Source organism: Corvus moneduloides, chromosome 19 (genome assembly GCF_009650955.1).
Source record: "Corvus moneduloides isolate bCorMon1 chromosome 19, bCorMon1.pri, whole genome shotgun sequence".
NCBI lineage: Eukaryota > Metazoa > Chordata > Aves > Passeriformes > Corvidae > Corvus > Corvus moneduloides.
The window spans coordinates 8,319,642-8,345,464 of record NC_045494.1 but is presented as its reverse complement, the minus strand read 5'-3'; the positions used below and the strand labels follow the sequence as shown (position 1 = coordinate 8,345,464).

At 54.4% G+C, this 25,823-nt stretch overlaps 1 protein-coding gene across 2 annotated transcripts in view; it reads right to left on the bottom strand.

Moving 5' to 3' along the window:
• Window positions 1-8,861: 8,861 nt before the first annotated feature.
• MGAT5B (alpha-1,6-mannosylglycoprotein 6-beta-N-acetylglucosaminyltransferase B) overlaps window positions 8,862-25,823 on the bottom strand; it is a 68,458-nt gene continuing 51,496 nt past the window's right edge. Inside the window, exons 9-19 of one of the 2 annotated variants that reach the window (XM_032129064.1) lie at window positions 25,275-25,406; window positions 24,310-24,443; window positions 23,556-23,686; window positions 22,952-22,957; window positions 21,185-21,340; window positions 20,442-20,588; window positions 18,923-19,039; window positions 12,740-12,814; window positions 12,037-12,311; window positions 9,376-10,946; window positions 8,862-9,237 (exon numbers count right to left, since the gene is read on the bottom strand). In XM_032129064.1, the coding sequence (XP_031984955.1) occupies window positions 10,748-10,946; window positions 12,037-12,311; window positions 12,740-12,814; window positions 18,923-19,039; window positions 20,442-20,588; window positions 21,185-21,340; window positions 22,952-22,957; window positions 23,556-23,686; window positions 24,310-24,443; window positions 25,275-25,406 (1,372 nt within the window). In that variant the 3' untranslated portion in view covers window positions 8,862-9,237; window positions 9,376-10,747. Of the gene's footprint in view, window positions 9,238-9,375; window positions 10,947-12,036; window positions 12,312-12,739; window positions 12,815-18,922; window positions 19,040-20,441; window positions 20,589-21,184; window positions 21,341-22,951; window positions 22,958-23,555; window positions 23,687-24,309; window positions 24,444-25,274; window positions 25,407-25,823 lie in introns of those variants that run through there. The other variant, XM_032129065.1, reaches the window with a different exon arrangement.

Sequence of the window (25,823 nt, the reverse complement as noted above, 5' to 3'; positions counted from 1 at the left end):
GGGAGCCCTGGCACAGCAGAGATGGGCTCCATCCTGCCCCCAGCCCTCCTCCCTGCAAAGCAGATGGGGAACAGGAAAAGCCAAGACAGCCAGCAGGATCCAGCCCCACTTTCTTTAATTTCTGTTGAATAATTAAACCCTGGGAAGTTAATACTTTCTGCTTAAAAAACACCAATTTCAGTGTTTGTAATTACTGTTTTATTGAAGCATTAAAAATTAAAGGGCATCCTGAGGTTACAGTGAACATGAGAGCTGTGTTCAGCCCCAGCAAGGGCAAGCTGAGCTCTTAGGTACCAGCCCAGCACTGGGGGGGCACAGCTCTTCAATGTTCCCCTCAAACTGGGGGTCTGAGCCACAAGCCCTGCCCAGCCCAGGCTGCCTCCCTGAGGAGGGGACCCCTGAGAGCCCCCAAACCATCACCCCTGTTGCTGTGAACACCACTCGACCCTCCCCACAGAGCACAGGGGTGGGGATATCAACTCACAGAGGAGCCTCAGGCCCCCCAACACCCCTGCAGCCAGGGACACCCCAGAGCTCCCCACCTGCAGCAGCACAGCCCAAATCTCACCTCCAAAAACACTTTATAGGCTCCAGGTGCTCCCACCCTCCCTGCACCACGGAATGGGCTCCCTGGAGCCAGGCTGGCCCCAGAATACTGTGTCCAGACCCCCGGGAATAGGGAACAAGGACAGAAAGGTGCTTTCAGTACCCAGCTGTGAGGAAACCTCCTCTCCTCCCCTAAGTCTCATGAGCTCCCATCCCTTTGCCATCAATTCATCCCATCCCACGTGGAGATATTCTTGGGATTTGCAGCCAGAGCATCTGCTGGCCCTGCAGGGCATTTCTGGGGTGGGAGGATGCCCTGATGGGCAGCAGTTCCCCCACCCCAGAGCAGGGGGACACGGCCAGAGCTGTGTCTGATGAGGCAGGGGCACAGCAGAAAATAAAGGGCTGGAAATGCCAGTGAGTGTTTCCATGCCCATGGAACAGGGGAGTGGGCAGGCTGGAGAATCACCAGCCCTGGGGAGGTGCTCAACACCTGCACGTGGAGGGTCCCTCTGCCAGCTGCTGGCAGGGAGGTGCTGCTGGATGTGGGGAAAAGTGGGGAGGGGACACAGAGCTGCTTCTCCTGTGCTGGGGGTGTTGGGCAGGTGACCCTCAGACCCCACCACCCCACGTGTGCCAGCCAGGGCTGTGCCAGGAGCAGAGCTGGAAGGGCCAGAGGCATCCTGGAGTGTTGGAAAGTGCGTGGCACAGGGAGCATGGCCTGTGGGAAGGGTGACAAAAGCCACCTCGGTCCCTGCTGAGGACACCTCCCTCTTGAAAAGGAGAGGCTGAGGCCGGGGGTGACGTGGCCTCTCCTGTTTTCGCAAAGTCCTATTTCAGGAAACAAAACAAACACAGAACCCAAACAGGAGATGCTTCACTGGTTCTGGGTGGGGAGGAAGAGCAGTTCAGTGCTGCTCCCATCACCTCAGTGCTGCCAAGCCAAGAGGATCCCCCATCCCTCCTGCCTCTCCTGCCGACCCTCATCCCAGTCCTGCTCTTCGTGTAACTCCTCTTGGGAGATGCCTCGTGCTGCAATTCCACCCTCGGCTGCCTCAGTGCTCCTGTGCAGTTCACAGGTCCGGCTGAGAGCCCAGAAATATCCAGCAGCTCTTTCCCTACCACTTTACTCCAGTTTGGGCTGCTCTGTTCCCCAGTTTGGGGACTTGTTACTCCAGTTTGGCCCCTGTTAACCCGTGTGGGGAATGCAGTGGGGCTCAGCCCTGCTCTGGAGCACCCAACTGTCTCAGCCATCCCATGCCACATGGATCACCATCCCCACCACCCAGGGACTGGCAGGATGCCCCCATGAACTCCCAAACTGGTTTCCATGGCAGTCAGTTTCCAACTCTCTCATCAGTCTCCACGGCAATAACTCTTCTCGCTCCCCACCCAGGGTGGTGGGGCACTGCCAGGGGTTCCCCCAGCAGCTCCCCCAGTTTCCCCCAGCACCTCAGCCCTGAAAGCAAACCAGTACAACCAGTGCTGCTCACTCCACCTGCACAGAGCCTGTCGAGCAGTCGGATGAGGCACAACCTTCCTGCAAACTCCATGAGAATCCCATTTCCCTCCCTCTGCCCACCCCTCACCCCCATCCCTGCTGGTTTCCCACTGCTGTCTGCTGTGCTGGGGCTGCCTGGCAGGTACTTGGCGCTCTCCCAAGCTGAGGGCTGCAAACCATCCCCGTGGTAGCAGAAGGAGACAAGCTTTGTAAAAGTGACGCACGGCAGATGCAGATTAATTTTATTTTACAGTCCTGCTGAGGCTTTTGAGTGAGTCACCGATACGGGACTAAAAATACCACCAGGGGCCTCGAGTTTTTATTTTTCCTGTTCAACAACACTTACAACAAAAACACACAGCCAAAATAGCAGCTACAAAACCGGCTGAGCCCCTGGTGGGCGATGAAGGAGCTGGGGGTGGGCAGGTGAGAAGGCTCTGCCTGTACCAGGGTGGCTGGAGGAGGAGGAGGAGGAAGAGGAGAAGGAGGAGAATCACCCTTCCTCTGCAGCAGAACAGCCTTCCTAGGAAGATAACCCCGGGATCTGTGGTGCACAGGTTCCCTGCAGCTTTGAATAAAGCTGAGCCGAATGTAAGGAGCATAATCGTGCATTTTTCTGTGCTGCTGAATATTGGCAGTGTGATTTTGTCAGTGAATTTGTCCTTTCTGGGATATTTAATGGAGCTTTGTCTGACTGCTTTGATGCATCCAGGACACCGGGCATCCAAGATTCCCATCTGGGAAGCCAGCCTTTGGGGAGAAGCCTCTGCAGGAGTTTACCTTTCAGCCTCCTGGCCAGTTTTCAATAGGGCACTGGCAGCATCTTTCCCAGTGCCCAGGGAGGATCCAGGCAGGTGTGGGAATTACATATCCCAGGGCCCTGGAAGGAAATTCCCCAAGGTAACAGCCAAGGTGTGCTGGGATGCTCCTGCAGGAGCTTCATGAGCAGGAGAGGGGTGCAGGGAATAGGTTTAGGGGTTTTGCTGGCTGGGCTTTAAGAGAGCAGGAGTGGAGCAAGGAGGGTTTGGAGCCAATCCTCAGCTGCCCCTGGGATCCAAGGGGTCCAGAGTTGTGATCCAGAGCGAAGCAGGAGGAAAGGGCTGCTCCATATCCCTGCTGAGGCCCACCTGGAACTGCTTGGTTAAGGTGCCCAGAAAAAGAAGGACAAGCAGATGTTTTCAGTCAGGCTCTTTGCAGCATAAAGCAGCAGTGGGGAAGTCCAGGAAATGTCCCTGCACTTTGGTTTGCTGGTAGGAACCTGCTCAAACAGGAGCACGAGCAGCCGAATTCGCAGAGTCCTTGGGAAAGTGGTGACGATGCAATTCAGTCAGGGGGGTCACTGAGTCACCGTGGTGTCCCCTCACCTGTGCCCCAGCCTGGGGAGCAGCAGGTCGAGGGGCCCAGACCCAACCCCATCTCCCCAGGGGATGCCCGGGTGGCAGCTTGTCCTGGGTTGCAGTGTATTCCATTACCATCCTCATGAGCTGTTGAAATCAGGAGGGGCAGTGTTTCCTTGCCTCCTCCCCCCAGACTATCTTGCTGTTAATGGCCCATCATTGTCCTGCCCCATGACTCACAGATAACTCCCTCCGGACCATCTTCTGTTAATGAGCCCAATCAACACTTGGCCTCATGACTCATTACCCCATTGTGAGATGCTCCACCCAGAGGGAGGAACCAAGCATCCCATCCTGGATATAATCTGAGATTCTGAACACCAGAGAGAACCCTTTCCACTGGATTTCCAGAGGACAGGAGCTACACAGCCACCAATGGGCCCTCTGAGGAAGAGCAGACCCTTTTTCTACAGGATCACCGCTTCAGAGGACTGCTACCACCACCCTGCCTAACAAGGACTCAGGTTGTATCTCGACTCTGTCAGTTTGAACCAGTGTTTTCTTTTAGTTTTTTCCCTTTTCTTTAATTTCCCCATTAAATTGTTGTTCTGACTTGGTGCCTCCCACTGGTTTGTTTTCAAACTAGTACACAGCTCTGGTGTCACAGACATGTCACTGCACATCCTCCCCTTTAAAATGCAGTTAAGACAGACAGCACAGTTGTGGCTTGGGGAGAAAGATGATTAACCATTGCGACCCCAATTACAGCTCCTAATTGGGATTAGTCTGGTGAGTTAATTAAGTGTGGAAATCTGTTGCCTCCCACTTTTCTTTTATGAACTTCTTGGTCCTAAGGCCAGTGCCAGCCTGGCCACACCCGGGCACAGCTGGAAGGGCAGGGGACAGGCACTGCTGTGTGGTGACACAGAGACTGTGGTGCCACTGCTGGTGACAGCCAGACGGGCTCCACTTTAGCACCCAGCCACTGCCACCGTCTGACCCAATGCAGAGATGGCAAAGGGTGGGGACAGGGAGCTCAAAGCCAAACGTGAGTGAGCCTTTGCAGAGGGACAGGAATGTCACAAGAGCCTGGGGACAGCAGCAGCCAAGGCACATCCTTCTTGCTGATGCACCGAGGGTCTGGTGGCTGAGGTACCTTGCAGGTAAACCTGGTGGAACATCCTCCTTTGTTTCCAAGGCAAACCATGCAAGGAGATCCTGGCGTGCCAGTCTTGGTGAGAGCGAAGGACGTGGGGCAAACCACACCCAGGGGCTCAGTGGGCAGCAAAAGGATAGGATTGGGAGTGCCAGGAAAGGGAGAAGCAGCAGTGCCAGTGCCCAGGCTCTGTGCAGCAGCCGGGGGTGCCTTTCCCTGAGGAAAGGGTTACTGGAAGGGTACAGACAGGATCTCCCCACCCACAGCTTCTGCAGGAGAAGGACATGGGTGGTTCCAGTGGGTCCAGAGGAGGCCACGGAGATGCTCCAAGGGCTGGAGCCCCTCTGCTCTGGAACCAGGCTGGGAGAGCTGGGGGTGTTCACCTGGAGAGGAGAAGGCTCCAGGGAGAGCTCAGAGCCCCTTGCAGTGCCTGAAGGGAGCTGATAAGAAAGATGGGGACAGACTTTTTAGCAGGGGCTGTTGTGGTAAGACAAGGGGTGATGGTTTTAAACTAAACCAGGGTCATTTCAGACTGGATATAAGGAAGAAATTATTTATGGTGAGGGTGGTGAGGCCCTGGCACAGGTTGCCCAGAGAAGCTGTGGCTGCCCCATCCCTGAAAGTGCCCAAGGCCAGGCTGGATGGGGCTTGGAGCAACCTGGGACAGTGGAAGGTGTCCCTGCCCATGGCAGGGGGCTGGAATGAGATGAGCTTTAAAGGTCCCTTCCAACCCAAGCCATTCCATGATTCCCATCTCTCCCAGCACCGTCCAGGCCCACTGTGCTCCCCATTCCATGTAGGGATCATGCCCCGCTCCCACTGCTGCGCACAGCCAGGCAGCTGGAGAGCTGCTGGAGCTCCCTGTTATTTTCCTCATCACTCTCCTGAAAATTAATTAATTCAATTAATTCATTAAATAAACACTCCTCCACGCTCGGTGGCGCTGAGCCAGCTGTGCACGGTGTCAAACTGCAAGAACACCACCCATTCCCAGGCTGACTTTCCAGGTCCCAGTCCCTGTGACAGCAAACTGGGGGAATTTGGGAAAGAATCGGGGCTGGAGAGTGAGGGGTTGCAATGCACCGTTTGGCAAAAAGCTGCACACAAAGCTCTGGAGTGGCTGCATTTCCATGCAGGTTGCGAAGTCTTCCCTTATTTCTTAGTGATGCTGTCAGATGCTTTGAATCCTCAGATGAAAGGCACTAAATTAGGACAGATCATTATTTCCTGTTTTCTGGTTTATATTTAGAGAGAAGCTGATACCTCTGGCAGCTCGCTCTAACACTAAAAGAAACTTCTCTCCTGTTTCTAACTGGTCTCTACTGGGACCTGCGTTCCAGAGGGTGAAAGGTGGTGGGAGCCCTCTGAGAGACAGAGAGGAGATGGGCTGAGCACCCACCAGCCCCTTTCCTCTGGCATTCCAAAGCCAGCAGCAGTTGGGAATGGGCACTTCATTCATCTGGTTTTGTCCTCCTGATGCCCTTTGCAGGCAGCCGTGGCAGCTGTGCCAAGGGGCCCTGGCTGGAGGCCAAACCCCACAGAGTCACCAAATCCCTCCAAAACATTCCCCTCTCTCCCCATCGTCCCCAATTTTACTTTTCCCCCCTTTCCAGAGCAATGCTGAGGGTGGGTCCTGGCTCAGCTCCCACACCCCCTGGGCTGGGGGATGTCCCATCCTGTGCCCTCCTCAGGCGATGGCAGGAGAAGCTGCTCCCTCAGCACTTCTGCTCTGGTCTGGGGATGGCTCTTGGTATTTCTCTGCTTGCCTCGGGGAATGATATTGAACGGGCCTTATCTCTCCCGAGAAAATATCGATCCCGAGTTTTAATGGCTTTCCACTAACGAGCCGCAATGAGTGTCACTGGGCACCACTGCTGGAGCTGATAAAGACAGCAGTGCTCAGCCCCACAGCTCTGAAAAGGGGTTTCGCCCCCAATCCAAATCCCTTCTGCGAAATAAAATAAAATAAAGAATGAAAAAAGAAAGAAAAAAAGGCAGAAGATTTTGCTGCTCTTTTCACCCGGTAAGTCTGAGGACAGATTTTCAGTTTGTTCACTTTCTTTGCAGCTCTGGATTTGCCACAGGGAGGGAGAGATGAGGGAAGGGGACGGGAGATTAAATGCACTCGTTTATTTTGGGACAGTCATCCTAAAGGGGGAAAAATAATATTAAAAAAGAAGGAAAAAAGTAGGAAAAAAACCTGGCATCAGGGAGACAGGACTCAATTAAAGCAAGCCCTTGAAATACATGAGGCAGCAGTGCCGAGCACAGGTCCATCAGCCATCCCTGTCAGGCGGCCCCGGCTCCCGGCGGCTGTGTGGCAGCAAGATCCATCACCTGGGGAAATAACCGCGGTGCTTACATCTTCAGCAGCTCCTTGATCTACTGATAAACCCGTTAGGGGAAATAAATGGGTTTCTCCTGCCCGGACTGTCCACATCAGGGATGCGATTTGCCATTTTATCCAGCCGCTGATAAGCGGAGGATCAGGAGGGAAAAGCTATTTTCACGGTTTGCTAATAAAGCCCCAGATAAGAGCAGAGCAAGCACCACGAGCTCCCCGGGCTGGGATTTACAGCCCTGATCGCTGCTCTGGGCTGGCTCCGCAGGACAGGGAGCTGCTGCAGGGAGAGGCGATGGGATGCTGTGAGGGGACACCGGGGCAGGGACCGCCCACCCTCTCTCCACAGCCCCCCACTGCACCAGCAGGGGAAGGGTTTGATGCCATCAACATTAAAAACGGGGAGAAAAAAAAAGCCCCAACCAACTCCAGGAAGAAAGTTCCGAGTGGAATTACTTAGAAGAAAAGTGAGGCGCAGAAACATAAATCGCCCCTGGCTTCATTTCTAGGTAAGGAAAATGGATTTCCAGAACAATATCATTCTTTTAACACGCCTGTCCTGGTTTCACAGCTGCCAGAAAACAGGTTAGGAAAAACATCCAAGGCATTCCAGGAGGCTCTGCTGGCTGCACACCACCAGAGATGCCATCAAAAGGAGCGACCCCCACCCCGAGGGGACCCCAGGGGCTCCCCAGCACCCACTGTGGCCGTTAAACAAACTGTCCCAGCAGCAGCACCGGGAGCTGCAGCTGACAGCTCCTCATTTCATTTTTGTTTCGGTTTGTCCCTAGTTTTGACACCTTTTCCCCCTCCCAGCTGGGGATTTATTCTTTGCAATTAGCTGTGGGAATTAGCTATGGCAGTGGCTCTGCTTCCCTTCAAATCTCTTCCACGCTCCTGCTCAATAAACTGTGATTTTGATGTTCATATCCTCAGATCTCCCTTCCAAATGGAAATGTGTCCTGGCCAGGGAGACCAGGCTGGAGACCTGCTCGGGAAAGAGCTTGGGAAGGCAGTGGGATGCTCCAGTGATCATCAGGCACAGCCAAGGCAGAGAGAAGCATTTCCAGGTGACAAAGCCCCTTCTCTTCTACACCAGCTCCTCCAGGAGCTGCTGCCGACCCAGCAGCTCCCTTCCTTGGTGCCACCTCCACATCAGGATGCCACTATGCCCCTGGCACACACACCCCCCACATAACAAACATTTTGGTGCCAACTCTGCACCCAAATCTGATGTCAACACCCAGCACTGGCATTCCCAAAACACCCCAGCCCCCCAGCTCACCCCAACATGGGGTTTTACAGACCAAGGCACCCCAGCACCCACACTCTGGTCCCTGTTACATCCAGCATCCAGGGGAGATGCTCCACCACCAACAGGCCGAAGGAGAAGCTCTTCCCCAGGCAGCCCCTGAGCAGGACTCAGTGCCCGCTGATGGGGCAGAGACATGACAGGCAATAGCTGAGCCTCACTCAGCCCCATCACCCAAATTTACAGGCTGACTCGAGATCCAGCAAGGTTCCAGACAGATCATTATTTCCCATGACAGCGGCGAAGGTGAGCCAGCCACCTTTTATTTCAGCCTGGAGGAAAACGCTTCTGCCCCGGGCTAATTGGGGCTCTCTGCGGTGGGAGGCAGCGCTGGGCTGCTGAAAGGTGAAGGCTATTTTAAAAGCAGCTGAGCAGAAACGGTGGAAAAAGCTGCCCAGGGAGCTGATGTGTAGCAAGTGCTGCCTCACGAGGCATCCTGAGCCTCTTGGTCTTTAAAACTTGCTTAGACCTCCTATAAAATCCAGTTTTATTTGGTCTTTACAACCCTGGGAAGCGAATTGCTGGTGGTTCCTGCTGGCAGACCCCCTGTGCCTCTCCCAGGCCGACTCCTGCCCACCCAGCACTGGCAGGAGTCTGTGCCAGGGGATGCTTTGAGGCTGAGATGAAAGGTGTTGTGGAGAGGTGTTGCTGCTCAGCTCTGCAAAAGAGAGGCTTGTGCTGCTTTTATTTAGACACACGCTGGCTGCAAGACACAAAAATTACTTAATCAATCCTTCCCCTCGGCTGGCGTCACAGGCAGGATGGAGGCTGCCCACGCAGTTTGGAGCTGAAGATGATAAATTGCTCTGGGATAACGGCAGCATCTCCGGCTCATCCAGGGCAGGATGTGGCCAGGCCCACATGGGGGGGTGCCCAGAGGACACAGCACCCTGTGGTGTCCCAGGGACACAGCAGGGATGTGGTGAGGGCAGCTGGGCTCTGCCTGATGCTGCAGCACATCTGAAGGAATGGGATTTTCTCCCAAAACCTGGCACAGGGAGGACAGGCTGGAGGTGCCAGGGGGTGTGGCAGAGCTCCAGTGACCTCATGCACTCATCCTGTGAGGGCAGCTGGGCTCTGCCTGATGCTGCAGCACATCTGAAGGAATGGGATTTTCTCCCAAAACCTGGCACAGGGAGGACAGGCTGGAGGTGCCAGGGGGTGTGGCAGAGCTCCAGTGACCTCATGCACTCATCCTGCTACTGCTCTCCATCAGTCACCGTGAGTCAGAGCGACAATTCCGCCAGGGATCCCGCAGTGACAGCGCCAGGCCAGGCTGCCACCCCACCAGCCTCCCTCGCCATCCAGGCCAGGAGCAATTCCATGCAGGAAAGGGCTGAGAAGGAGTTTCCAGCCCCTGACTTTCCAGCCACATGTTTTATGGCATGCAGGAATCTCCCTATTCCTCTTTCCGAACAGCAGGAGGGCTGAACACCAACCTTACAGCAACACCTTGTCCTGGTGAGCAACCCTACAAAAACGAACCAGGTCACTCCAGCCAGCACCAACCCAGCCAGGGGATGTGCCAGGAGGGGAAACACCAGCAGTGGGGGGAAAACACCCCCAAAACAAGAGGAACAGCACTAAGGAAAGTTGAAGAAGCGAAGTTCTATGGAAGATGATTGCTTGGAGCTCTCCTCTTGCTGGGCTGGCAACATCTGGGGCACACCGAGTCAGGATGTGGCTCTTCAGCTGCTCTGCCCTCGGTCAGCGCTCGCCAGGAATTCCTTTTGGGTGCTGCAGCCCATCCTCCCCTCTGCCCACTCACCTGCATCCCGAGCAGCCCCTGTGCCCTCACCACCGCCTCCAACCATCCCTGGGGAGATGTTCAGCTCCGTGCATGGCCCAGCAGGGTGAAGAGCAGCCTGAAGGCTGGGGGGATCACTTTGGGCACCTCTGCCCTGCCCAGGGACCAGCAGCCTTCCCAGGAGCCCGCCCCAGCCCCTTCTCAGGCTGTTCAGCCCACACTGGCTCTTCCTGGGGGTACCAGGGGTGCAGTCCCCAGTGTGTCCATCTAACCCAGCCACTCTCCTCGTGCTTTGTTCTCCCCCGGCTCACCCAGGACAGGCACCAGCATCACCCCTGTCCCCTCCAGTGCATTTCCACCCAAGAACTCCCACAGAAGGGCTGGGTGTGGGTTCCCCTTTAATTTACCACTTGTCAGGGGGAGAGTTAAAAAAAAAAACTCAATAAATAAAACAACTTAGGATGCTTGAAGAAGATGAAAACCCTGAAACTGCAGTCTGCTGGTGGCTTGTCCCATTGCCAGAGGAGGGGAAGGGTGTCCCCAGCCCCCCTCTCCCCACCACCCCATCCCAGTGCCACCAGGTCCAGGTGGGTTCGGATGCGGTCGGACGATGCTCCTCGGGAAGAAAATGACTCCAAAGTTCAGGACACGGTCATTCACGGCTGGCTGGTGGATGAAACAACCCCCAGAGTCTGACAGCCCCGGCTCACCCACCGGGAGGGACCTGTCCCAGCTCCTCGGCTGCCGCAGAGTTCTGAGGAGAAGCCGCTCGGTGCCCGTGTCACAAACGCGGTGGGGACTCCCCTGTCACAAGCAGTCCCTGCACAGAGCCACCTGTCCGTGGCGGAAGTCGCGGCAGGGGCAGAGGCGCCGGTACTTGGTGTTGTAGCCGGCGCAGCTGAAGAGCAGCGGCTCCTTCTGGAGGTAGCACTCGTGGACGTTCTCGGCCACCGCGGGGTACAGATGGTTCATCTCATACTCGGTGCTGTCGCAGGCGATGCTGAGCCTGGGAGCCAAGGAAAAGCTGCGTCAGGTCAGGTGAGAGGGATGCCAGGGGGGTCACTGAAGGGTTTTTGTCCTTTTTGGGGAGGTTCTTTTGCTAAAAGTGGGGACAGATCTTTGGTGATCTACGTTTGCCACCCCTTGGCTACACGTGGGTGCTCAGCCCAACACACCGTGCAGGAAGCGGCGACCCTGGCAACTCAACCCCACAGCCCAGAGATTGCCCAAACCCACAGATGGCTCAGCATCACCCACAAAACCCCACCCAAATTTTAGGAGTTGGACTCATTGATCCTTGGGGGTCCCTTCCAACTCAGGATGTTCAATGGCTCTTTTACAGCCCCGTGCTGACCAGAAGCTCTGACCACTCTCCATGGGCACCTCCCACTGCAGACAACATTCCCTGGAAGGGACAGGGGATCAGTGAATGCCCACATGCTCCCTGTTAGCTGGGATTAGCCAGAAAACTGGGGTGGGCATCAGCAAAAGCCCCGAGGAGCAGCAGAAATGCCCAGTGTGGGTTTTAACATCCCTCTCCTCCCAGCCGGAATAGCAGCCCTGGCATCGCCCTCCCACCAACCCTTCTCAAGTGACGAGTCCCTGAGCCAGCTCGCTTTAAGGTCTGGAGGAGGACAGGCAGGGGGAAAGAGTGAAATCCAAGCCCCAGCTCTAATTTATCATATAAAAATGTCAGCGGGACGCGCGGCGCCTGCCTGACCAGCGCGACAGCACCGGCAACGCTCGCATTTTAATTGCCCACAGAGCAGCACGGAGCCCGGTGGCAGATTTATACTCTATTAAAACTTCACCAGTGTGTGCTCAAAATGCCGTTTTATAGAGAGAGACATTAAAAAGGACAGACAGGGAGAGAGTGTGCGGGAGGTGGAGAGGAATGGGATGGGAGAGAGGCAGAACCGTGCCTGGAAACGCTGCTGTTGCCTGCTGAAGTGCCCACTGCCATGGGCATGCAGGGTCATCAGTGGGATTTTGGCAGGGGGGACAGGAGGAAAATGGGTGCTGGGGATGGGGGGAGCAAAGGGAACATCATCTGGCTGGTGGCCCCCCATAACCTCACTGAGAAGGCCCCAACTCACTGGAGAAACACCTCCTCCTTGTTGAGGAACCTGAAGAAGGTGGGCTCGCAGACCAGCCCGTGCCGCCGGCACGTCTCCGTGCACGTGTGCTGGGGCTCCGACACCCACACCTGCAGCGACGCCACCGGGGGCCACGCCTGGGGCACCCGCCCGGCGCTGGGAGACCACACCAGGTGGGTGGCATTGGGGGACAGGGCCAGCAGGCTTGGAGGGCTTTGCATAGCAGGACTCTTGGTCTTGGGAGATGGAAGAAGAGATGACGTGGTGCAGAAATCCTGGTGGGAGAGGAGATAACGGGTCAGTGCCCTGAGATGTTAACAGTGGGGAAGGGAGGTTGCTGGTGAGACACTTGGGATGATGAGTTTGCTCATCAGGTTGAGGTCACCTGCATGCATAGATGGCATCTCCTGCTGTGGGGGATGAACCTCTTCTTCCCTCACCTCTTCTTCTCCCAGTGCTGCCTTATTCTCTGCAGCAGAAAGGCCTTGACCCAGCCCCAGCACCCCCAGGTGTCCTCCACCAACCCCCAGCACCTCTGGTCCACGACAAACCTCCCCCAGCCCCATCTCCTGGTGCTCCCTGTGATCAGGGCACTGGCTGCACAATGCCCATGGGAGAGCAGGGAGGTTCCCCAGGGAGAGGAAGGAAAGTTGGCCACGAGGACAGAGATGGTTCCCCAGGGAGGACAGGGATTCTCCCCAACCTGGTGCTGAATGTAGGCGTGGATCCGCTCCAGCATCCCCTCGCAGGTGTACTCGTAAGGCAGGTAAGGGTCCACCTGTGGAGGGCAAGAGCAGAGCACAGGCAGCAGGTGGGAACAGCTTTGCCCTGCCCCTGAGGCAGCAGCACCTTGGGCATGGCTCTCCCACCCACCAAAGCCCATGGCCCACTAAAGCAAGCAGGGAAGAAAAAAAAACCTCGCAGGCCATGAAGTGATAGAAGAAGAGAGAGGAGTACTTTGGGTTTGACCTGTTGGTGAAAATGAAGCCACACTGTCCCACTTTAGTCCCCCTTTCCTCCACTTTCAGTAAGTTATAAAATCAAATCAGTTTTCATCCAATAGGTCACTTCAAATTAAGGCATGAACTGTTCCAGCCTGAGAAACTCTCCGCAGCTGTGGGCAAGGGAGGAGCAACCTTAAAGTACAGGGGAGGAGGTAGAACTGGAAAAGATGCCAAGCTAAACCAGAGCAAGAGCATCTTAGTGCTGCCCCAGGCCTGGTCTGGCATCCTCTGTTGCCCAGACCTCAGCACAGCTCTGCCCACTCGGAGAGGAAGGTCCAGGCTCCGACCCACACAACTGGCCAGTGGAAAGGGCAGGGCTGGGGCTGGCTGTGCACAATAGAGGGGAAAATATCTCCGTTTTCCCACTGCCATGCCGAGGGTTTGCTGCCCAGCACAGGTGGCTTGGATGGGGTGGAAGCCATCGTCTCTGCCAGCCCCAAGGGCTGGGGCAGGGAGGCAGGAGCTGGGTGGGCACTGGGACGGAGCAAACACTGGTGATGGATGTCAGCGCTGTCACTGCACCTCCATGTCCAGAACTGCTCTCTACAGAGTCGGCAGTGCTCAAACCATGGGATATTTTCAGCGTGGGTTACAAAATGCTCCTGGTCTCCAGGAGGCTCTGCTTGCCCTCACTTCCCGACACCTCCCAGTTCTGGGAGTCACCTCAGGTCCTGGCATGGCAAACCTCCTCCTCTGCACTGTGGCTCAGCAGTGTCCCCACATGAGCTGGCACATGTGGTGGCACAGGTTTCAGGGCAGGCAGGAGAAGGCAGCCAGGCTCTCTGCCCTCAGCAGGACCAGTGCCTGACCATTGCCCCCAGGTCTGCAGTGATTTTCCCCGTGGGAAGAGCACTGCCACAAGGGCTGTGCCTGATGTCCCCCTTCCCTCTGGAACAAATTAATTTTTAAGGAACTTTCTGCCCTGGGAAGACATACTTTTCCACAGCCCCTTATTTTTCCAGAGAGATGTTCCATGAGGTGCAGGAGGTGGGTGCATGGAAGGGGCCAGTCCTGGGACCCCCTTTTACCCTGTGTATCTCTGCAGAGCTTTATTCAGAAAGATTTTAAGCAAAACCACCCAAAGATAATTAATCCAGAAAACACTGCTGCTTCTATTTTCTGAGCTCTGCACTTCCAAAATAGCCATTTCCTTTTGAAGTACCTGTCAAAACCAAGCTCAAAGGCTCAGTCTGCTGAGAACCCTCTAAGCATCTCCCTGCCATAAATATCCCACCTGAGATCTCAGGCAGGCTGGAAATCACAGCTGCTCCATTTAATTACAGATGTGCACGCTAATCAGGGCTGACACAGTGACAGGCACCGATCCTGCCTCTGAATTCCTGATGGGCTCTCAGCTAACTGGGGCAGAGTCCTCACAAAGCAAAATTGCCCATCTCAGTTGTGCAGAGCCAGGTTGGGTGCTGGGGCTGCCTGGCACCAGTTTGGGGGAGACAAACCACCCCTTGCTCAGCATCACCAGTGCTCAGTCTCATCTCACCACTGCTTTCACGGGGGGCTTTTCCCAGCACCCCCTTTCGCCAGACATAGTGCAGTCATAATTCCAGAAACAACCTCATCCCCCAAAACGCTGCAGCACATCACACAAAACCTCCTTGTGCCTGCACCTGTGTCCAGAGGTGATGCTCCAGGTGCAATCCCACCTCTCCACAGGCTCCCAGGGGCCTTGTGGGACCCATGGGCATCAGGAGTGGGCTGGAGCCCACTGCAGCCCCTGCTCCTGCAGTTCCTCTCTCTCAGGGGGTCCCCCAAAGACTCTCACTATCCGCTGCTCCCCTCTCCAGAGAATCGTTAGGATTCAGCTCGTGCACTCAGGACTGAGAAAATGCCAATTTCGAGAAGATAATTGTTTAATTAAAATCTGACAGGCTCGGCCTCTTCTCCACAGCTTCGTCCTTAATGGCACTCCTCACGTCGGGAGCTCAGGATGTCCCCAGAGCTCTGGGAGGGAGGAGGAAAAGGAGGAGGGGGGTTCTGAGGTGGGGATCACTGCATCCCACTGCAGAATGATGCATGGGATGGCATGGGAGGGAATGGAGGGGTTGGTAAGATGGACTTTGCCATCCTTTCCCCAGGTGGGGAACACAGAGCCAGAGCCTGGCAGCCCCAGTGCTCTCTCCATCAGCCCAACAGGGAGTTACTGGTGTCCCACGGGGCTGTCACCACGAGAGCTCTGGGTTTAGAGTCTCCAGCTGGAAGGGAGTCCTAAGTCTCCTTCATTCAAAAGGAAAAGAAATCGGGGAGAAAAAAACCTGAACGTCATCAGACAAATAAGTAGAAAAATAATGCAATTCTGTGCTGGCACATAACAGCAGGCTGGAACATTTTAACCAGCTATTTTCACTGTGATGTTTAATGTGCCGCTCTTTCAGGCATAGTCTGAAATGTATAATTTTCCATTATAGTCCCATATGTTTGACTTTAATATAATGAAGCCTTCTCCCTTCACTACGCCAGAATATTGGGTCTATTAAATTGCTTCTGTGAGGACTGGTTTTGACAATGGGAAAAGCTGAAGGCCCAGAAAATGGTGGTGCTTGCAAGCCTCTCTCCTTCTCTGGTCTCTAACCCCTGGATAACAGATGGAATCCATCACTGGGACAAAGCCTCCAGCATCACCTTTCCCAGGGGGACACCACTTGTCTCTCTGCCCCCTGTCCCCGTGCCCAGATTTGATCTCTGGGGTAGAGGGGTTTGGTGCTTCCCTGTTTTTAATTTTCCTTATAAATAGGTCAGGGATGCAAACCACCAGGGAAACCCAGAACCGCTCTGAGTGAGATGAATGGCAGGGACACAGCCTGCCAAAAACCTTCCCCAGCAGCTGGAGGGTGACCTGGAACAGGTGCCACCTCTGAAAGGACAAGAGAAGGGAGCACAAGGGCTGCTCTTGGGGGAAAAAACACAGATTGCAAACCCAAGCCACGTCCCAGGCATGATTCAGCTCTGCCTCCAGAAGGAAGAAGTTTCTTTCAGGCAGAACTAGGTTGGGAGGGATGCCGGCTGCATCCCAACTGCTCTCTCTGCACAAAGCCAGCAGCCAGCCCTGAACTTGGGGAGCTCTGCCAGCCCAGCAGAAGCTGTGGGATGGCACAGCCTGCCCCCAGCTGCAGCCCTGGGTGTCAGCAGGAGAAACTGGGGTGCTGCAGTGACACTGAAATATTGCTGACAATCAGCAAATCCCCCCCAGACCAAAGCAGGGCGAGCTTGTTGTCAGCTCGACCACACCAGAATTACTGCCAGGTTTATGGACCAGCTCCCAAATCCCCAGACATGCTCCCAGCATCGTGGTTCCCAGTCCCTGGTCCCCAGCACAGCTTCCACCTGATGGCAGACCCAGTTTTCCCACAGCATCCCATATCCCCCAAAATGTCTCACTGAGTTCTGGCCTAGAAGATGCAAAACATCTGCGGGATATGTGATTTTTCTGTCATACAACAACAAAAAAAAATCCCTAAATAAAATCGATTTCAGGTCAGTTTTCAATTTTCAATGTTTTCACCCATCAAGGAGGGGGAAAGTGCTGTGTTTCACGTTCAGTCTGTCTGAGTTGGTGAAGCAAAGGGAAATGCATCATTTCAGATCCAGCATTCCTTTCAATAAATTGGCAGGGTATTTCCAAACAAAGGCAGGCAGATGGGAAACAAAACCATGGTATTTCATTCCAGTAATTTTGAAATGAAATGTTTTGACAGAAAAAAAATAAATTGATGGTGGTTACTCTGAAACACAGACAAATTTATTAGATATTCCAATAACAGAACACCCCATTTTGCCTTCAGGGGAAAAATATAAAAGGAATCAGTAAAATAATTTCTCCAAACTCCAGTAACTGGCTGGGAAGAGGAACACTAAATTGCCCAGCTACCATCTTTCTGCTGCTCCTCCTGCTAATGTCCTTGTTTTCAGTTCCTGCTGTAACAAACAGTATTTTAAAGACAAGATACCCAGGGACTCCTGGAGCCAAAGCCCATAATAAGGCTTTTAAACCTGTAAGGTAGGTCAATTTTTAGGTTTAATTGCCTTGACAGCATCTCTAATAAAGCAGACCTTTCTATTTAAAAGATAAAAAGCTGGGGGAGGCGGGGGAAGAGGCTGCTGTAAGTTATTCACACTCACTCCCTGCTCTGCTCTGGGAGGATTTATACAATGTCTGTAAACCCCCAGAGAGGTGAGTTGTGGATTAACTCCTCGGTGGGAAGGAATCCCTCCTCTCCAGAGCGACCCCGTGTCGCAATGCAAATGGGGCCTCAGTGACTGGAGCTGTTCATCTAAGGCAAACTTAGGGCTTCCAGCAGCTGAGGGTAATTCCAGAGGCTGGGATGTTTTGTCGGAGAGGACCACGGGGTGGGGATCCTGATCCCAGAGTGGGAATGCGGAGAAGAGCTGAGACAGGAGCTTGGTTTGGGGCAAAACGGGGGTGGGCACAGCAGCAGCACACTCCAGTGAGTGCCCAGTTCTGGATACCAGCTCCTCCTGCCCAGTGCCCATCACACCACCAAACCCTTCCCTAAAGTCCTTTTCAGTTCTTTAATTTTTAACCAGACCATTAAGCACAAAAATGACCTGGTGCACATCCAGTCAACACTGCAGCAGCACAACACAGCTGCCCAGGAACCAGCACAGCCCTTTCCCCATCCTCTATCTCACCATTCTTTAATTATTTTAGCAGCACAGCAGCACCAGGCTCCACTATTTTCCTTCTTCTCTTGTGGAAAAACTGAAAATCTCCTTCCCTCTCCCAAAACAGCTCCCAGCCTCACGCCCACAGCAATTCCTTCACTTCAGGGCTGTCTCCAGCCCAGATGGTGGAGGGTCAAGCTCTGACAGCTGGCCTGGCAGCACAGCAGCAGGGATGTCATTATTTTTAATTTCATTCTAATCGAGATACGGGAATGAATGTGCAAAACAACAACTGTTTTCCTAAGTCGGGTTTGATCAGTCTTTACAAGTTCACAGAGAAAATGAGAGTGAGGTGAAGAGCTGCAGTGATCACCCTCGAGGAGGTGAGACCCAGGGTTATGGCATGGCCACAGCACCTGAATCAGGTCCCCAGACTGTCACAGGCACCCACCTCTGCAACTCCTAATGCAGGGAAAAGCAAGGACGACCCTTCTCTGACCAGCACCACACCTTTCCCCCCAAATCCCACCCAGCACCATGAACCCTGAGCCCCCACAGCCCCAGGCAGAGCCCAGGTTCCACAGCACACCCCTGTCCTCTAGAGAGGATGGCTCATCCCAGGCGAAGCAAATTGCCAGCAAAATGGCTATCAGCACTTTCCTTCCCTCCAGGAAAACTGACTTTAATAATCTGGACAACTTGAAAGGCTCCTGCCACCGGGCAGGAGGTAAATATTCATGAGGAGCACTTCCAGAGCGAGCACAGCAGGAGTGCTGCCTTCCCCGGGGTTCTCCCCTTCCTTACATCCCTCGCAGAGGCAGCTCCTGAAGTTATTCCTATCGATTGGCTCCATCCAAAGGTAACGATCAGTGAAATGGGGGAAAGGCAGGCGCAGAGGGCTGTGGCTCTCTGGGTTTATCTCTGTATCACACCAGCTCCCAGAACTGCTCTGCATCTCCAGCAACCTCAGCCTCCTGCTCCCAAACCTTATCTGCCTTATCCCAGCCTCCCCTCGCTCCAGGGATTCCCAGGGGATCCCTCTAAGGCACAGCTCTGCCCTGGGGAAACACCTACAATGCTCTGTGCCAAAGCACGCGTGTCCCTGGGGGAAAAAATCCAAAGCAGAATGGAGGAAGGAAAAGAAATTAATGTCTGAAAAGGAGAGCCAGGCTCCAACACCTGCTGCTGCTGCTTGTCCAAACCCAGCAGCGGGGAGGTCACCCCAAAACTGCTCCAAGCTGTACCTGTGTCCTCATGATGGTTTTGATGGCAGCTTCGAACACCTCGGAGTTGTTGTAGTCAACAGTCCACACGTGGGGCTTCCCAATGAAGTCTTCAGCATATGGGTGTTGGGAGGACACCTGAAACACAGCGGGGCCAGCTGGATTTTGCAATCCCTGCTGGAATGCTCACAGCTGGATGGCAGAGAGGAGCAGCAGCCTCACAGACACAGTGGGGTTTGACCCACTGCAATAGGCAGTGCTGGAAAAAGGTTTCCTCTGGACCCAGCTGCTCCCCAGCCTCAGGATGATGTGCTAGAATTCCCAACAACACTGAATTCCTTTTGCAGCCCGGAGCGTCTCCATCTCTGTGACATGGGTACAATTTAACCTTGACCTGAGCCTTTCTGTGGGTCTGGAGGGCAAAAATGCACCAAAGCAGGAAAGGTGCGTGAAGGCACCACATTGCCCAGGTTTGCCATCTCTAGGAACAAGGCAGGGACAAAATTCAATGCCACTGAAGGCTGGGAAAGCCTGGCACTGGGAGAAAGCAGTGTTGGAAGCTGCATCTCCTGATGCCACAGGCAGCCCCCACACTGATGCTCCACAAGTACTGACATCCTGGCTTTTCCCTGGGCTACCCACACAGGTGATTTTTGGGGATCTACCTCTTTTGTTTTCAGCCCTGATCTCCTCCGGGAAGGGAAGACAGAGGGTGCTGAGCAGAGGAGGTGTTTTGGGGGCACCACAAAAACATCACAGAGGGGCCTGAACGCCTGCCAGCTGGAGGAGAAGAGCTGAGTGTTTTATCCTCCTCGTTGCTGTCCTTCCTCATTTCTCTCCCGGCAGATTGATCACCTCTTTCCCCTCCGGCACATAAACACCCTGAGGCATTTCACAACCCTCGCCCCCGGCTGCCACCCGGCTCCAGGCTGAAGTACAGCCACAGCCCCACCAGAATGGGTGCTAACACCTAATTCGGGGGGTGCATGGGGCAGACAGGGGGGGCACGACAGCCCAGTCCAGCTGCACAGTCCCCCAGCTCGCTCCCTGCTCAGCAAGGGAGCCTTGCACCGCATTATCCACTTTATTAATAATAAAAGAGGCAATTTTCTCGAGCCTTTAACTTTTAAAGAGTTCCTGCTCTACTTAGATTGAATTCCCAGCGATGGGCAAGCCTGGGAGGGGTTTCATAGCCCTGCCACACTGTGCAGGGTCCCAGTGTCCCTCTGGGTGGACAAAGGGGTGAGCAGGGCAGCATCGCTCCGGGTTGGGAGCAGAGTGTGCAGGGGATGTGGATTTGGGCTGGTGGGGAAGGAGCTTGGGGTGCAGCAGAAGGCTCCTGCACCACCTTCTCCTTGGAAACCCCAAACCTACAGCAGAGCCCCTTGCATCCAAGCAAATCTCCCAGCTGCAGATATCCACTGAGGAAACCTTGCATGAAAATAAAAGTAACCTCAGCACAGCAGCTGCTCTTCCCCAGGCCGGCCCAAGCCCTGGTGCACAGAGGGGTGGCCCCATGCGGCCCCCACACCACACTTGCCTCTCTGGATGTGGGCTTCCCGCGGAAGAACTCGTGGTTGAGGGAGCTGTGGGGAGGGTTGAACCGCGCCTGCAGGAAAACGCAGCCGTTGGCGATGGCCTCCAGCGGGGCCGGGCCCTCGTAGGGGAACCCAAAGCCAATGAAGAGCTGCAAGGCAGAAACCCAGTGCTGGTGAGTGGTTTTTTTCCCTGCAGGGAAACCTCCCAGACAACCCACCAGCATCCCCTCTGTGCTGCTCTGCTCCCGCACACCGAGCCTTTGCTGCGGTTCGACAAACAGTGCTCAAAATTCCCCCTGTTCCACAGCTCACAGCCCACTTTGCAGGGCCATGGGGTGTCCAGGAGCTGCAGGTTCCCTCCTGGTGCTTACAGCCATCACACTGGCCCTGTGTGGAGCAACATTGCTTTGCCAAAGCTGTTTAGGCTGGTAAATCAGGAATATTTCCCCCAGGCAGCAGGGATGTGCCCACACGCTCCAAGAATCCCGTTTATTTTTATCACAGCTGTAAGGTGAAAAAAAAAAAACCAACCCCACCCCACTTAGCAATAAATGAATTCATGAGGAAACTTTGTGCTCTGCTTGCGGACAGCGTGCAAGGAGAAACTCATCAGGCACATCTTGGTGTGAAATGTGCTCTGCTCGGTTCCTGCCTAATTATCCCAGCTGAGAGGCTCGTGGTTCATTATCCCAGCTGGGAGTAGCACAGGTAACGGGGGATGGGGTCCTGGGGTGCCCTCACCCACCTTTGCCTTCCTCAGCAGCTGCTGGAACTCGTGCTGGGGCAGCAGCCCGTGGTTCTTCACGAACGCCGGCACCTCGGGTGGCCTCTGTGTCTCATAATAAACCGTGCCGTGGATCTCCATGTACTTGTTGAGGATGGCCAGGAACTTCTCCTTGCCCTGGGGAGGAAGGCAGAGGTGTGAACTGCACTAAAAGATGGGCCTGACCTCCCCGCCATGGTTATGGAGGGGGGATTTAATTCTCAAACTGCTGTCCCAGAGCACCTGCAGACCCACAGCAGTGCAAAATCCCCACCCTCCCCTCCTCATTCCCTGGAAACATATCCTGGACTGCCCCAGGCTCCTGGAGAGCCTGGATGGCTGCAGGATCCATCACTCTGATCATCAAGTTCCTGCCTTCCCTGTCCCCTCCAAGGGCAACTTCGCCTCTGGAGCTGCTGAATTAAAGGGTTCAGAGGAAAGTCTGCAAAGACCAGAGCTTGCTAATAGCCTCTTATTCCAAGTAACAAGTTCCAAGGATTTTCTCATTCAGATTTAATCCTGTTTCACTACCTGGAAAATGAAAAGGGTCATCAATTTTCGTCTCTTGGAGGCTTCCCTCCTTTTGCTCCAAAGCAGCCTTTCATTTTAACAATTTCTCTGCTGCAGATTTTTTTTGGCTTGAAAAAACCACAGAGGGCCCTTCCTTTGGATGCTGGATTTTCCAGTGCTGCAACAGCCCCAAAAGAGCAAAGACCAGGGGGAATAAGGAGTTATAAATGGGGAATTTGAGAAAACTCTGTTTGTTGCTTAAAGCCTCCTCAAATGCTGTATTTCTGCCCTCAGCCATGGAGCCCGAGACTTCTCGAAGGCTTTCCCAGCTTATTAAAACTTCAGCTCCTATTGTGAGCCAGAGGCAAGAAGTTCTGAGGGGTAGGAAATGAGAAATAAAGGGAAGGGAGGTTTAATGAAATGTTTCTAAATGTCAAAAACACCCTGCTCTGGAGAGGGTGTTTGGTCCAAGGCTGGTAAATAAGCACCTGGCTCCAGAAGACGGAGGTGTTCTTTGCATTTCTAGACCTCAAATTCACTCAAAATAAAGAAAAACCTCTCTATTCCCATTTTTATTCCATGGGGTGCCACAAGATGGGAAGCAAAGGCCAGGCAGTCCGGCCTCAAGGAACCAGCAGGGCCCAGCCCCAGCCTCTCCACCCAGGAATAAATGACCCCAAATACGCAGTTTGGGGAAAACTGATGTTGTTTGTGAGTTCTGACTCAGAACAGCAAACGCCTGTAGCACTCAGGGTGGAGGGAAATGTCCGTTCTGAGGTTTTAATTCTCTTTAGTGCCTTGCCAAACTACCCTAACCAAGCTTCAAGGAAACTTCTGGATAAGAAAGGGCAAGGGAATGGCAGAAAAATAAGACAAGATGTTACAGTTCTCCTAAAATGAGATCTAGTGGGTTTCAGTAGAGCTTTTAGGGAGCCCCCCAGCCAGGGGGGATTTGCTCCCAGACCTGGGGAGTGATGGAAAACCCACAAACACCAGCAAAGAGGGAATGCCGTGGCTGGGTCCTGGCTCACTACAAGCACCCCTGCTGATTAGCAGCTGCTAATCACAAAAGCTGGGAAGGGGGGGAGGTACAGCCCCCATTGCATCAACCCACATCAACCCCTGCAGCTTCAGAGGACCAAGCCCACATCAAGGCAAAGTCAACTCTGACAAAAACCTTTTCTCTCCTGAGAAGAGGCGCAGAGGCAAAGCCCAGCAGCAGCTGGTGTGGTACAGTACCTGCAACTGGAGCAGCCCCAGGCGGTGCACAGAGGGAAAAATAGAAATAAATCAACAGACAATGAGAATTAGCTCCTTTTTACAGCCCTGGAAGGAAAAGCAGCTTGCTAGCTCTGGATAAGACAGGGGGAGCACACACAGCCCCTCTGGAGATGCAGGGGGATGTTTTGGGTGTTTGGGGGGGCTGTCCCCATGCAGTGACCCACCCCTCTCCCCCAGGTGTTCCAGGCTCAGGGGGCACTTTTCACAGAGTGCTTGAAAGCAGAGATAAACTATCCCCATCATAATGCAGCAATCACTGCAATTAATTAACGGCAATCATTGTAATTAATTACATAAAATCATCGATACGAAATCCTCAGCCTCAGAGCCTGCTGGGAGGGAGCATCACCCAGAGCAAGGAGCAGGCAGTGGTGTCCCACCGGCCTCTCCCTGTTTGCTCACAGGCTCTGGATGTGTCACATCACTCCCCCAGGAACGTGCCAAGGATGGTCCTCCACAAACACACCCAGATCCGCACCTCAGCAGCTCAGGGTAGGAGCCAGAGGCTGGGGCTGCCTGCCAGCTGCGCCTCTGCCCGCCCCAGCAGCCCGAGGACACCCACCTTCCAGATGCTGGCCTCCTTGCCGTACACCACGGCCATGCTGCTCACTTTGCTGGCCTTGATGAGCTGCCTCTCGGTCTGGTTGAGCTCTTCCGACACGAAGCCCATGAAGGAGTTGTCAGGGGTGTGAGCTGTGGGCACCAAGGGGAGGAGAGACGTGGCTGGACAGAAGTTTTTTGGGATGTCCCCAGGGCTGGGCATAGAGCCCGAGATGAGCCCAGCTCCAGAGCCTCGCTGGAGCGTGGAGGAAAATGGAGCTTGAGTCCCTATCCAGGCAGCTCACACAATCCAGGCTTCAGAACCCACTTGAGCAGCTCTTCACAGAGTGAGGTGTATTTAAGGCTGCCAGAGGGGGTTTATCCAGCCAGGAAAAAGGAACACTTGAGTCACCCAGCAGCCAGCGGGACACTGGGCTCCTTTCAGACACGCACATCTCCCGTCCATGCCGCAGGCAAATCCCAATCCCTGAGCTGCTCTCACCTTCAGAATCCCAGCTGAAATCAAACCAGCCTCTGCAACCAAAACCACCCAGCTGGAAGCTGCTGGCTGTGCCCTGACTGTGCTGGACCAGGGGAAGGAGCCTGGTGTCTCTCCCTGGATCATTCTGTGGCCCAGCAGGAGCTCCCTGTGGGCAGGGGAAGCAGGAGCAGAGCCGGGGAGGACGACACTGCCCGAGCATCACCTCGTGGAGGATCTCAGAGCCCCAGCACCACCCTGGCAGGTCTCAGAACCACCCTGGCAGGTCCCCACTTACGGAACATGGTCATGAACTGGGCGGGCTGCAGGTTCCAGTAGCCCCAGTTGGTGCGGTAGCCGCGCAGCGTGGCGTACTCCTCGTGGTTGTAGGCCGGCTCTGTCCCAAACGTGTCGATGACCCGGACACGGCACCTGCGGAGCAGACACCACCTCCTGAGGACATCTGCTGTCTCCAGGAGCCTTGTGCCCCGTCTGCACCCCAAGCAGAGGGTGCAGGGGCATCCCAAGGAGCCCTTCCCAACACTGCTCCCTCCTTGCAGGACAACTTCCCCTTGCAGGACCCTCAGCTTCCTGACAGCTGTGAGAATGATGAACCTCCCCGAGGCTTATTAATGCTTTTCCCAATATCCCGGGAATGCTGAGGCAGGCACTACCAGCACAAGGCTGAGGAGAGAAGAGGAACAACAAGCAAGGGAAGAGCAAAACAAGCTGAATGCAAGAGCAAATGCATTTATAATAAAAGCAATAACGCAGCTTGTCATTTTTCTCTCTAATAAAATTGTGTAGGATAGTGGAAGAGATGGGAAAAAACATAATAAATAGCAGGTCTATCAGCACTAAATTAAACCGCAGGTTTTCCTGGCTGGTGATGTACCAGGGGACAATGACATTTGTCTTGATGCTCAAGGAGCCAGGGACAGGGCTCCTTACAAACTCCCAAGGCTCACACTCCCCTCCGTGGTGTGCCCACCCCTGGCTGCAGGAGTGGAATGGAAGCACACACACAGCGCAGGCACACGCAGGGTTTGGGCTTTCCCCAAGTCACTCTCTTCTAATGAGGTTTTACCCTAAATACATGAGCCTCAGAATGCCTCGTGCCAGCAGGGGACACGGCAAGGCACCAGCCAGGCAAAAATCAAAGGTAAAATCAAAGGGTCTGGCTTTTTGGATTGGTCATTAGCATTAGTCTTCGCTTGCTAATTAATGAAACGGAAAACAAGAGCGGGCAGTGCCTTTGCTTACCTGTATTTCTTAAAGGAGAGCCCCATGTGCTGCTTCATCTGCTGGAGGCCGTGGTAGTCGGTGTAAATCAGGTCGAAAGGCAGGGGACTGGTCAAGGGGCAGTTCCCCCGTCCTGGAGGCACCCCTAAGTGACTGGGGAGAAGCGGGAGGGATCAGCCCCCAGCACCACCAAAGCCCCGCAGCACAAACACTCCTTTCCCTGCTGGGCATCGAGCAGGAGCCATCAAACAGCTCCTCTTTGGTGGAGGGGGAGGCAGATGGTTCTGCTTCGCCCCGGTTTTTATTTCCCAAAATCTTTCCAAAGATCTGGAGAGTCCTGGTGCCTCCCCATCTTTGCACCTGCTCCAGCTGGGTTCCTGCTCCTCCCACATGGACTGTGAGGCACAGCATTACCCCAGCCAGAGCTCACCAGCATCCCAGTCACCACACGGCCTCCCCTGGACCTCTCTTGTTGAAGACACCAGATTTCGTTTACTTTCACTGCAGTCACACCAGTGACAGACTTGTAAAGCCACACCTTTCCTCTCCTCTCTGCCTGCAAGGCTCCCA